Below are 12,169 nucleotides of genomic sequence, written 5' to 3'. Positions count from 1 at the left end.
CCTTGGTGCTGAACAGTGTTTTGCTGATGCAATTTGGGCCCCTTGACTTCTATTCTGTTGTCACTTTTTTGACTTGCTGAGTTGTATTTCTTAAGATTGCCTCTGATATATATTTTTTAATAATATAGGTTCTAACAATAATAGGATTACTTTATTTACATATTGTCATTCGAATAAGTCACTGCTCCGATCGGGTTTCCTTGTAAGTCCTTTTTTAAATCTCTTGAGATGAGAATTTAGGTGACCTCTCTGAGGGTCGGGTTTAATGCAACATTTGCTCGACAAAAAGATAATTTTTTTTCTTCCAAAAATCAACAAGAACAAGGACATAACCTTATTGTGGCAGTGAAAGATAACAGACAGCCCACTCTCTCTGCCATTTTTTTCCATATATTTTTTTCTGATAACTTTGCTGAGCTGCCAGAACTGAAGGATATTTCTTATGATGATTGTTGTTGCTTTTAGCCCTCCTAAGTACGATGATGTTGACAACACAGGAGTTTAACTGCAGTCTCTTATCATCCTCGTGTCATTGCCAATGACAAAGTTACTGAATACCTTTCATAGTCACCAACTAGCATGCTCTCTGCTTCTGTGCTTCATTCAGACCATGAGTATACTCTCAACTAGCTACATGAGGCTCATTAGTGCTTGAACAAAGTTATTGTGTTACATTTGATTACATTTCTGGTGTTTGCAGGTTATTTTTTTTTAAATCAGGAAGTCCTTGATATGATGATTGTTTCCTTCTCAGTGTAGTAATGTTCCATTGATCTAATGAGATGTGTTTAACTAACAGGGATGTCATGCATTGTTTTCTGAGCCATTTTCGCAGAGGATTTTTTATTTTCTTTTTATTGTGGTGCAATTTAAAGGCTCTGTATGAGCCAAACATTTAGTTTTTCGGCTGATCATTCCTTGTGGATCTGTTGTTGTTGATGGCAACATAGTGTGCAGTGTAACTGTGTCTTACTAATCGGCTTCAATTAATTTACTGTCAATATGTCTCTTATGCAATCACATGGTCATGTGGAAAAGGAAATGTCTGTGGTTCGTTGCTAAATTTCCCCTCTGGCAATTTAAGGAAATATATCAGTATGGTTTCCGGCAGACTGCTATATGTTTCCTTTGAGTTGGATGACTGTAACTTAGACGTGCCATTGTTGTGTAATAGCAGCATATATACCACAGGTAGAAGACACCGCCTGAAAAATGTAGGTGTTTACATTTAAAGCCAGTCCACTTCTCTTCTTAAATATGTTATTCCACATAGGCCTCTCTTGTTCGAGCTCTGTGTTTGAATACTGTCTGATTCAACCACAGTTTCAAATGGAAGTAAATGTAGAGAAACATGAATGAGTTGTTTGTATTAGAGGCCTAAATGTAGTTTGTCTGTTTCAATAGAAGTTGTTGAGATATCTTCAGTGCTCATATTTAGACCTTTATAACATTATGACTGTCTGTTAGTTGTGTTCTTGAGAAGATACTGACTGTCAGAATTTATTGTGTATCTCTATTCTGTGACTATTTGAAATATGATTCTGTTTAATTGTATTTTCATCTTTGATAAGAAAGGAATTGCTGTGAGGTGAAGGCTTGGCACTATTTCCACCTCATCTTATGTGGGGAAGTATGATTATACTGTATAACTATAAACCACCATAATATTTGTAGTTTTTAGTGTTATATAAGTTTTTAGTTGCTTAGTGGTGGTAGAGTAATCTTAAGGGTAGTATGTCTCCAAAGCAAGTTTTCTGACTTTTTGCATTGGCTTTTCTCTTCATAGTTTGCACGTCTTTGTCCTAAGATACAGTAGTAATAGACGTTGTTTCTTATTCATAATTTAATGTAATGGATGTCTCTTTCTCTTTCTGGACCTTGAAAAATGAAACTTTTGTCAACACATGTTGAAACTGATATCTGACAGACAATATTCAGGGTGCAGTTTGCAGTTTTATGCTTTATTCTTAAGTTTCTATCTTCATTCTCGTCATATTTACTACTTTTAGTGTATGAATATGTTATTTATATTCAGTCAAAAACATCAAATATATGGTGTTCTAAAACCTTTGAGTGGCAGTGGGGGTAGATTTATCTCTCTCTCTGTCTGTAGTATCTCAGTATGCTCTGATTTCCTGAAGTAGTCCTTTGCAGGATGTCCAATTTTTTAGGGCTTGATAGTGTCTTCATGCTTTTCAACAGATATGATTTGACTTATTCGTCTCTGTCTTTGCATCTTGATAAATTATAAATATTTATTTTATTCACGAGGTTGTCTACCGGAGGATTTACCTGTTAGAGACATACTTCATGGCTGCATAATATTCCATTCACTTCATGACACTTGGCGTGTTATTTACAGTCAAAATGTTTGCATATTACAGTACGTTTGAAACAAGCTTTGATGTTTCAAATTAATGAGTGCAACTCATCTATAATTATAACAATTGCTATTTTATTACTCACATAGCCTGTATTGTGTTATGATGGTGCATAAAATATTATAATATATTATTAATATAATTATTTTATATTGCCACTTGTAGCCTATACCATTTACAGTATACTACTACTATACCACTAACAGTAATACTACTCCTATTAATAGTAAAACTTGCATACATACAAGTCTGCTATTTCTTCATTCCACTCATGGTGTCGCTATTGGCCAGCCTACGTGAGATATTTCCACTCCACCCTCTGGTGTACAGACCAACAAAAGGGTGATTTTTCAGTTGCTGTTGATCCGAGGATGCAGTCAGAGTAACTGTGGAGATCTGTGGATTTTCTTTTGACTGAACTCTATAATCTGTATTGGATTTGTCATCTAACCGAGGACTGTTTCTGTAACAAACGCTTGTCATGATGGTGCTCAGACTGAGCTGCTTCGTTTTCTTTCTGATGTGGCAAGCTGTGAATGGGGACGCGAGCTTTTCCTTCCAAGAGGAAATGAAGCGCGGATCCGTTATTGGGAATATAGCGAAGGGCCTTAACCTGGACGCGAGTAAACTGTCTGCTCGGAATGCCCGCGTTGATGCTGCAGGGAACCGCAAACGTTATTGTGACATCAATCTCAGCACCGGAGATTTAATTGTGGCCGACAGGATCGACCGGGAGGAGCTTTGTGGAGAAAAGATGTCGTGTGTGATAAAACGCGATCTTGTTCTGGAGAATCCTCTGGAACTGCATCCGTTCAGTCTTCACATTCAAGATATCAATGATAACTCCCCACAATTTAAGGAAGATTTGATTAACATAGAAATTCACGAGTTGGCAGGGAGGGGAGCTCGTTTTGTGATGGAGGAGGCGCACGATGCGGATGTAGGACAGAATTCAGTTCAGCAGTACAGCCTTAAAAAGAATGATAATTTCATTTTGGCTGTTGATGGAAACACAATAGAGCTTGTTCTAGAAAAGGAGCTTGATCGTGAAAAACAACAAGAGATGAATTTGCTCCTTACAGCTCTAGATGGAGGCTCTCCTCAGAGATCAGGTACTGTAGTCATACACGTCACTGTACTGGATGCTAATGATAACGCCCCAGTGTTCAGCCAGGCCGTTTATAAAGCCAGTCTGCCTGAAAACTCTCCTGTAGATACCATAGTGGTCACAGTGAGCGCTACTGACGCAGACCAGGGAGTCAATGGAGATGTCACTTATGAATTTGGACATGTTTCAGAGGATGTGAAGAGAGTTTTTAGTATTGATCGTAAAAGTGGCAAAATCAAAGTTAATGGTCCGATTGACTTTGAAACTGTTGCAACATATGATTTACGCATTAAAGCAAAAGATGGATTAGGATTATCATCATACACAAAGGTAACTGTTGATGTCACAGATGTGAATGACAACATACCTGTAATTTATGTGAAATCTCTGGCAAATCCAGTACCTGAGAACGTGTCACCTGGTACAGAGGTGGGCATCATTAACGTGCAGGATGCAGATTCTAATAATAACCAACAGGTCCGCTGCTCCATTCAGCAAAACGTACCTTTTAAGTTGGTTCCTTCTATTAAAAACTATTATTCTCTGGTGACCACAGGACAACTGGACCGTGAACTAGTGTCTGATTACAACATTACAATCAGTGCCACTGACGAGGGCTCTCCACCTCTGTCCTCCTCTAAAACTGTTCAGTTATCTGTAGCAGACATCAACGACAACCCACCTGTGTTTGAGGAACAGTCCTACAGCGCATATGTGAGTGAAAATAACAAACCTGGCTCCACTTTATGTTCCGTTACTGCTCGAGACCCCGACTGGAGACAAAACGGTACAGTGATTTATTCTCTGTTAGCTGGTGAGGTGAACGGTGCCCCGGTGTCCTCCTATCTATCTGTTAACGGAGACACGGGGGTGATCCACGCTGTGAGGTCGTTTGATTATGAACAGTTCAGGAGTTTTAAAGTCCACGTGATGGCCAGAGACAACGGTTCTCCTCCGCTCAGCAGCAACGTGACCGTCAGTGTCTTCATATCGGATGTGAATGACAACTCTCCTCAGATACTGTACCCCGCCCCGGAGGGCAACTCCTTCATGACCGAGCTGGTCCCCAAAGCTGCACACGGAGGCTCTCTGGTGTCCAAAGTGATAGCGGTGGACGCGGACTCCGGACAGAACGCCTGGCTGTCCTATCATATAGTCAAATCCACTGATCCGGGACTTTTCACTATCGGTCTCCACAGCGGAGAGATCAGGACACAGCGGGACATTTCTGAGTCTGACAGCATGAAACAGAACCTTATTGTGGCAGTGAAAGATAACGGACAGCCCTCTCTCTCTGCCACCTGTTCCATGTATTTACTGATTTCTGATAACTTGGCTGAGGTGCCAGAACTGAAGGATATTTCTTATGATGAGAAGGACTCCAAGCTGACCTCTTATCTGATCATCGCTCTGGTGTCTGTGTCCACCTTTTTCCTGACCTTCATCATCATCATCCTGGGTGTGAGGTTTTGTCACAGGAGAAAGCCCAGACTGTTGTTTGATGGAGCAGTTGCCATCCCCAGCGCTTATCTCCCTCCTAATTACGCAGATGTTGACGGAACAGGAACTTTACGCAGCGCTTACAATTATGACGCCTACCTGACAACAGGTTCTAGAACCAGTGACTTTAAGTTCGTCAGTTCTTACAATGACAACACACTGCCTGCTGACCAGACTCTGAGGAAGAGTCCATCAGACTTTGCTGAGGCATTTGGAGATTGTGATAGTTCTCCTGAGGTAGGCACATGTTACATATATTCTGTCCCAGATGTATAAAACATCTTCAATATTCAATCATTTTATACACGCATCCAGACAAGCACACACAGCCAACGTGTCTCTTTTTGTTAATGTGAGTGCTCTCTCTCACTTTTTTCAACCAGGGCGATATATTTGACTGTCTTGGCTGGTTTCTCTGTCCTTGGTGCTGAACAGTGTTTCACTGATGCAATTGGGGCCCCTTGACTTCTATTCTGTTGTAGCTTTTTTGTCTTGCTGAGTTATATTTCTTTAGATTGCCTCTGATATATATATACATATTTTTAATAATATAGGTTATATCAATAATAGGTTTACTTCATTTACATATTGTCATTGGAATAAGTCGCTGCTCCAATCGGGTTTCATTGTAAGTCCTTTTTTCAGTCCCTTGAGATGAGAATTTAGGTGACCTCTCTGAGGGTTGGGTTTAATGCAACATTTGCTTGACAAAAATATCTTTTTTTTTCTTCCAAACATCAAGAAGAACAACGACATAACCTTATTGTAGCAGTGAAAGATAACAGACAGCCCTCTCTCTCTGCCGCTTGTTCCATATATTTATATCCGATAACTTGGCTTAGTTGCCAGAACTGATGGGTATTTCTTACGATGAGTGTTGTTGCTTTTAGCCCTCCTAATTACGCAGATGTTGACAACACAGGAGTTTAACTGCAGTCTCTTATCATCCTCATGTCATTGCCAATGACAAAGTTACTGAATATCTTTCATAGTCACCAACTGGCTTGCTCTCTGCTTCTGTTCTTCATTCAGACCACGAGTACACTCTCAACTGGCTACATGAGGCTCACTGGTGCTTGAAAAAAAGTTATTGTGTTTCATTTGAGTAAATTTCTGGTATTTGCAGGTTATTTATTTATATCAGGAATATCTTCATATGATGATTGTTTCCCTCAGTGTAGTAATGTTCCATTGATCCAATGATTGTGTTTAACTAACAGGGATGTCATGCATTGTTTTCTGAGCCATTTTCTGAAAGGATTCTTTATTTTCTTTCTATTGTGGTGCAATTTAAAGGTTCTGCATGAACCAAACACTTATTTAGGGCTGATCATTCCTTAAGGATCTGTTGTTGTTGATGGCAACATAGTATGCAGTGTAACTGAGTCTTACTAATCAGCTTCAATACATTTACTGTCAATATGTCTCTTATGCAATCACATGGTCGTGTGGAAAAGGAAATTATGTCTGTGGTTCGTTGCTAAATTTCCCCTCTGGCAATCTAAGGAAATATATCAGTATGGTATTTGTCAGACTGCTATATGTTTCCTTTGAGTTGGATGACTGTAAACCTACTTAGGCGTGCCATTGTTGTGTAATAGCAGCATATACACCACAGGTAGAAGACACTGCCTGCAGAATGTAGGTGTTTAAGTTTAAAGCCAGTCAACTCCTCTTCTTAAACATGTATGCTACATGGGCCTCTCTTGTTGGAGCTTTGTGTTTCAATACTGTCTGATTCAACCACAGTTTAAAATGGAAGTACATGTAGAGAAACATGAATGAGTTGTTTGTATTAGAGGCCTAAATGTAATTTGTCTGTTTCAATAGAAGTGGCTGAGATATCTTCAGTGCTTATATTTAGACCTTTATAACATTATGACCGTCTGTTAGTTGTGTTCTTGAGAAGATACTGACTGTCAGACTTTATTGTGTATCTCTACTCTGTGACCTTTTGAAATATGATTCTGTTTAATTGTATTTTCATCTTTGATAAGAAAGGAATTGCTGTGAGGTGAAGGCTGCGCACTATTTCTTCTTCATCTTATTTGGGGAAGTATGATTATACTATATAACTATAAACCACCATAATATTTGTAGTTTCTAGTGTTATATACAGTACGTTTGTAGTTGCTTAGTGGTGGTAGAGTAGTCTTAAGATTGGTTGGTCTCCACAGCAAGTTTTCTGACTTTTTGCATTGGCTTTTCTCTTCATAGTTTGCACGTCTTTGTCCTAAGATACAGTAGTAATAGACGTTGTTTCTTATTCATAATTTAATGTAATCAATGTCTCTTTCTCTTTCTGGACATTGAAAAATAAACTTTTGTCAACACATATTGAAACTGATATCTGACAGACAATATTCAGGGTGCAGTTTGCAGTTTGCAGTTTTATGCTTTATACTTAAGGTTCTATCTTCATTCTCGTCATATTTACTACTTTTAGTGTATGAATATGTTATTTATATTTAGTCAAAAACATCATATATATGATGTTCTAAAACCTTTGTGTGGCAGTGGGGGTAGATTTATCTGTCTGTCTGTCTCTCAGCAGAGTAATATTTCAGTATGTTCTGATTTCCTGTGGTAGTCCTTTGCAGGATGTCCACTTTTTTAGGGCTTGATAGTGTCTTCATGCTTTTCAACAGATATGATTTGATTTATTAGTCTCTGTCTTTGCATCTTGATAAATCATATGTATGTATTTTATTCATGAGGTTGTGCCTAAGTCTACCAGAGGATTGACCTGTTAGAGACTGCTGCATAATATTTCATTCGGACACTTGACGTGTTATTTTCAGTCAAAATGTTTGCATATTACAGTATGTTTGAAACAAGCTTTGATGTGTCAAATTAATGAATGCAACTCATCTATAATTATAACAATTGCTATTTTCTTACTCACATATCCTGTATTTTGTAATGATGGCACATAACATATTATACTATATTATCTATATAATTCCTTCATATTGCCACTTGTAGTCTATAACATTTACAGTATACTACTACTATACCACTAATACTACTCCTAGTACAACTTGTATATATACAAGTCTGCTATTTCTTTATTCCACTCATGGTGTCGCTATTGGCCAGCCTACGTGAGATATTTCCACTCCACCCTCTGGTGTATAGACCAACAAAAGGGTGATTTTTCAGTTGCTGTTGATCCGAGGATGCAGTCAGACTAACTGTGGAGATGTGTGGATTTTCGTTTGACTGAACTCTATAATCTTTATTGGATTTGTCATCTAACAGAGGACTATTTTCTGCAACAAACGCTTGTCATGATGGGGCTCAGACTGAGCTGCTTCGTTTTCTTTCTGATGTGGCAAGCTGTGAACGGGGACGCGAGCTTTTCCTTCCAAGAGGAAATGAAGCGCGGATCCGTTATTGGGAATATAGCGAAGGGCCTTAACCTGGACGCGAGTAAACTGTCTGCTCGGAATGCCCGCGTTGATGCTGCAGGGAACCGCAAACGTTATTGTGACATCAATCTCAGCACCGGAGATTTAATTGTTGCAGACAGGATCGACCGGGAGGAGCTTTGTGGAGAAAAGATGTCGTGTGTGATAAAACGCGATCTTGTTCTGGAGAATCCTCTGGAACTGCATCCGTTCAGTCTTCACATTCAAGATATTAATGATAACTCCCCACAATTTAAGGAAGATTTGATTAACATAGAAATCCGAGAGTCGGCAGACAGGGGAGCTCGTTTTGTGATGGAGGAGGCGCATGATGCGGATGTAGGACAGAACTCAGTTCAGCAGTACAGCCTTAAAAAGAATGATAATTTCATTTTGGCTGTTGATGGAAACACAATAGAGCTTGTTCTAGAAAAGGAGCTTGATCGTGAAAAACAACAAGAGATGAATTTGCTCCTTACAGCTCTAGATGGAGGCTCTCCTCAGAGATCAGGTACTGTAGTCATACACGTCACTGTACTGGATGCTAATGATAACGCCCCAGTGTTCAGCCAGGCCGTTTATAAAGCCAGTCTGCCTGAAAACTCTCCTGTAGATACCATAGTGGTCACAGTGAGCGCTACTGATGCAGACCAGGGAGTCAATGGAGACGTCACTTATGAATTTGGACATGTTTCAGAGGATGTGAAGAGAGTTTTTAGTATTGATCGTAAAAGTGGCAAAATCAAAGTTAATGGTCCGATTGACTTTGAAACTGTTGCAACATATGATTTACGCATTAAAGCAAAGGATGGATTAGGATTATCATCATACACAAAGGTAACTGTTGATGTCACAGATGTGAATGACAACATACCTGTAATCTATGTGAAATCTCTGGCAAATCCAGTACCTGAGAACGTGTCACCTGGTACAGAGGTGGGCATCATTAACGTTCAGGATGCAGATTCTAATAATAACCAACAGGTCCGCTGCTCCATTCAGCAAAACGTCCCCTTTAAGTTGGTTCCTTCTATTAAAAACTATTATTCTCTGGTGACCACAGGACAACTGGACCGTGAACTAGTGTCTGATTACAACATTACAATCAGTGCCACTGACGAGGGCTCTCCACCTCTGTCCTCCTCTAAAACTGTTCAGTTATCTGTAGCAGACATCAACGACAACCCACCTGTGTTTGAGGAACAGTCCTACAGCGCATATGTGAGTGAAAATAACAAACCTGGCTCCACTTTATGTTCCGTTACTGCTCGAGACCCCGACTGGAGACAAAACGGTACAGTGATTTATTCTCTGTTAGCTGGTGAGGTGAACGGTGCCCCGGTGTCCTCCTATCTATCTGTTAACGGAGACACGGGGGTGATCCACGCTGTGAGGTCGTTTGATTATGAACAGTTCAGGAGTTTTAAAGTCCACGTGATGGCCAGAGACAACGGTTCTCCTCCGCTCAGCAGCAACGTGACCGTCAGTGTCTTCATATCGGATGTGAATGACAACTCTCCTCAGATACTGTACCCCGCCCCGGAGGGCAACTCCTTCATGACCGAGCTGGTCCCCAAAGCTGCACACGGAGGCTCTCTGGTGTCCAAAGTGATAGCAGTTGATGCGGACTCCGGACAGAACGCCTGGCTGTCCTATCATATAGTGAAATCCACTGATCCGGGACTTTTCACTATCGGTCTCCACAGCGGAGAGATCAGGACACAGCGGGACATTTCTGAGTCTGACAGCATGAAACAGAACCTTATTGTGGCAGTGAAAGATAACGGACAGCCCTCTCTCTCTGCCACCTGTTCCATGTATTTACTGATCTCTGATAACTTGGCTGAGGTGCCAGAACTGAAGGATATTTCTTATGATGAGAAGAACTCCAAACTGACCTCTTATCTGATCATCGCGCTGGTGTCTGTGTCCACCTTTTTCCTGACCTTCATCATCATCATCCTGGGTGTGAGGTTTTGTCGCATGAGAAAGCCCAGACTGTTGTTTGATGGAGCAGTTGCCATCCCCAGCGCTTATCTCCCTCCTAATTACGCAGATGTTGACGGAACGGGAACTTTACGCAGCGCTTACAACTATGACGCCTACCTGACAACAGGTTCTAGGACCAGTGACTTTAAGTTCGTCAGTTCTTACAATGACAACACACTGCCTGCTGACCAGACTCTGAGGAAAAGTCCATCAGACTTTGCTGAGGCGTTTGGGGATTGTGATAGTTCTCCTGAGGTAGGGACATGTTACATATATTCTGTCCCAGATGTGTAAAAATATCTTCATTATTCATTTATTTAATACAGGCACCCACACAAGCACACACACAGCCAACCTGTCTCTGTTTCTTCATGTGAGTGCTCTCTGTCTCTGTCACAGTGTTTTCAACCAGGGTGATATATTTTACTGTTTTGGCTGGTTTCTCTGTCCTTGGTGCTGAAAAGTGTTTTACTGATGCATTTTGGGCCCCTTGACAGCTATTCTGGTGTCACTTTTTATTTCTTTAGATTGCCTCTGATATATATATTTTTTTATAATAATAATACGTTCTCTTTATTTACATTTTGTCAAATTGGCTGCTCCGATTGGGTTTCTTTGAAAGTCCTTTTTTCAGTCCCTTGAGATGAGAATTTAGGTGACCTATCTGAGGGTTGGGTTTAATGCAACATTTGCTTGAGAAAAATATGTTTTTTTTTCTTCCATAAATCAACAAGGACATTACCTTTTTATGGCAGTGAAAGATAACAGACAGCCCTCTATCTCTGTCATCTTTTTCATGTATATATTTCTGATAACTTGGCTGAGGTGCCAGAACTGAAAGATATTTCTAATGACGTGTTGTTGCTTTTAGCCCTCCTAATTACGCAGATGTTGACAACACAGGAGTTTAACTGCAGTCTCTTATCATCCTAGTGTCATTGCCAATGACAAAGCTACTGAATACCTTTCATAGTCACCAACTGGCATGCTCTCTGCTTTGTGTGTTTCATTCAGACCATGAGCACACTCTCAAGAAGTTACATGAGACTCATTAGTACTTGAAGAAAAGTGATGAAATTTGAGTCCATTTCCGTTTTTTACAGGTTATTTAAGTAAATCAGGAAGTTCTAGGTATGATGATTTTCTCCCTCTCAGTGTAGTAATGTTCACTTGGATTGAATGAATTGTCAATAACTAACAGGGATGTTACGTTGTTACGTTGTTTTCTGAAGCATTTTCTGAAATGATTGTTTATCTTTATTGTGGCTCATTTTAAAGGTTCTGTATGAGCCAAACATTTAGTTGGGGCTTATCATTCCTCATGCATCTGTTGTTGTTGATGTTGTTTGGCTTGCATAAGAGATGACACAGTGACATTACTTTTTGATGTCCTTAGGTCTTGTAATGTTCTATAGTGTGCAGTCTTTATATCTCATTAGATAAACATTAACAACATAATGCAGGTAGTGGGGCAACAGCTGCCTGTAGTACCCTGAAAACTTTACAGAAACAAATGTTTTAATGGCAATACAACAACATATCAGCTTCATAGCAAGATACAGTGTGCAGTGTAACTGAGTCTTAGTAATCAGCTTCAGTGCATTTACTGTCAATATGTTTCTTACACAATCACATGATCGTTGTGGTGGAGGAAATGATGTCTGTGGTGATATTTACCATCATATGGCATTTACAATAGATGACCTTGTTCATTGCTTAATTTCCCCTCTGGTGATCTAAGGAAATATGTTTGTATGGTATCTGGCAGACTACTATATGTA

The 12,169-nt window shown here is 39.9% G+C and overlaps 2 protein-coding genes across 9 annotated transcripts in view; both read left to right on the top strand.

Annotated features, from left to right (window-relative positions):
* Nucleotides 1–12,169, top strand: part of LOC141775468 (protocadherin gamma-C5-like) — a 227,851-nt gene that overhangs the window by 2,555 nt on the left and 213,127 nt on the right. For 4 of the 8 annotated variants that reach the window (XM_074648892.1, XM_074648878.1, XM_074648890.1 and 1 more), the window contains exon 1: nt 8,265–10,643. The exons of the other annotated variants lie outside the window; for them this stretch is intronic. In XM_074648892.1, coding sequence (XP_074504993.1) covers nt 8,280–10,643 — 2,364 coding nt within the window. In that variant the 5' untranslated portion in view covers nt 8,265–8,279. Of the gene's footprint in view, nt 1–8,264; nt 10,644–12,169 lie in introns of those variants that run through there. 8 annotated transcript variants of the gene reach the window in all.
* LOC141775863 (protocadherin gamma-A11-like) lies at nt 643–6,069 on the top strand. The gene is made up of 2 exons (XM_074649607.1): nt 643–5,226; nt 6,022–6,069. Exons 1-2 carry the CDS (start codon nt 2,863–2,865, stop codon nt 6,067–6,069), a joined length of 2,412 nt encoding a protein of 803 aa, XP_074505708.1. The 5' UTR covers nt 643–2,862.

The sequence above is a fragment of the Sebastes fasciatus genome, chromosome 10, assembly GCF_043250625.1.
Source record: "Sebastes fasciatus isolate fSebFas1 chromosome 10, fSebFas1.pri, whole genome shotgun sequence".
Lineage (NCBI taxonomy): Eukaryota > Metazoa > Chordata > Actinopteri > Perciformes > Sebastidae > Sebastes > Sebastes fasciatus.
Note: the sequence above shows the minus strand (reverse complement) of the source record. Positions and strands in the feature narration are given on the sequence as shown.

Excerpts from the sequence above, each read along its gene's own strand:
- LOC141775863 (XM_074649607.1), top strand. The coding sequence starts at position 2,863 with ATGATGGTGCTCAGACTGAGCTGCTTCGTTTTCTTTCTGATGTGGCAA. Across the intron at positions 5,227-6,021 it reads ATTGTGATAGTTCTCCTGAG|ACCACGAGTACACTCTCAAC; the intron begins GTAGGCACATGT and ends TTCTTCATTCAG.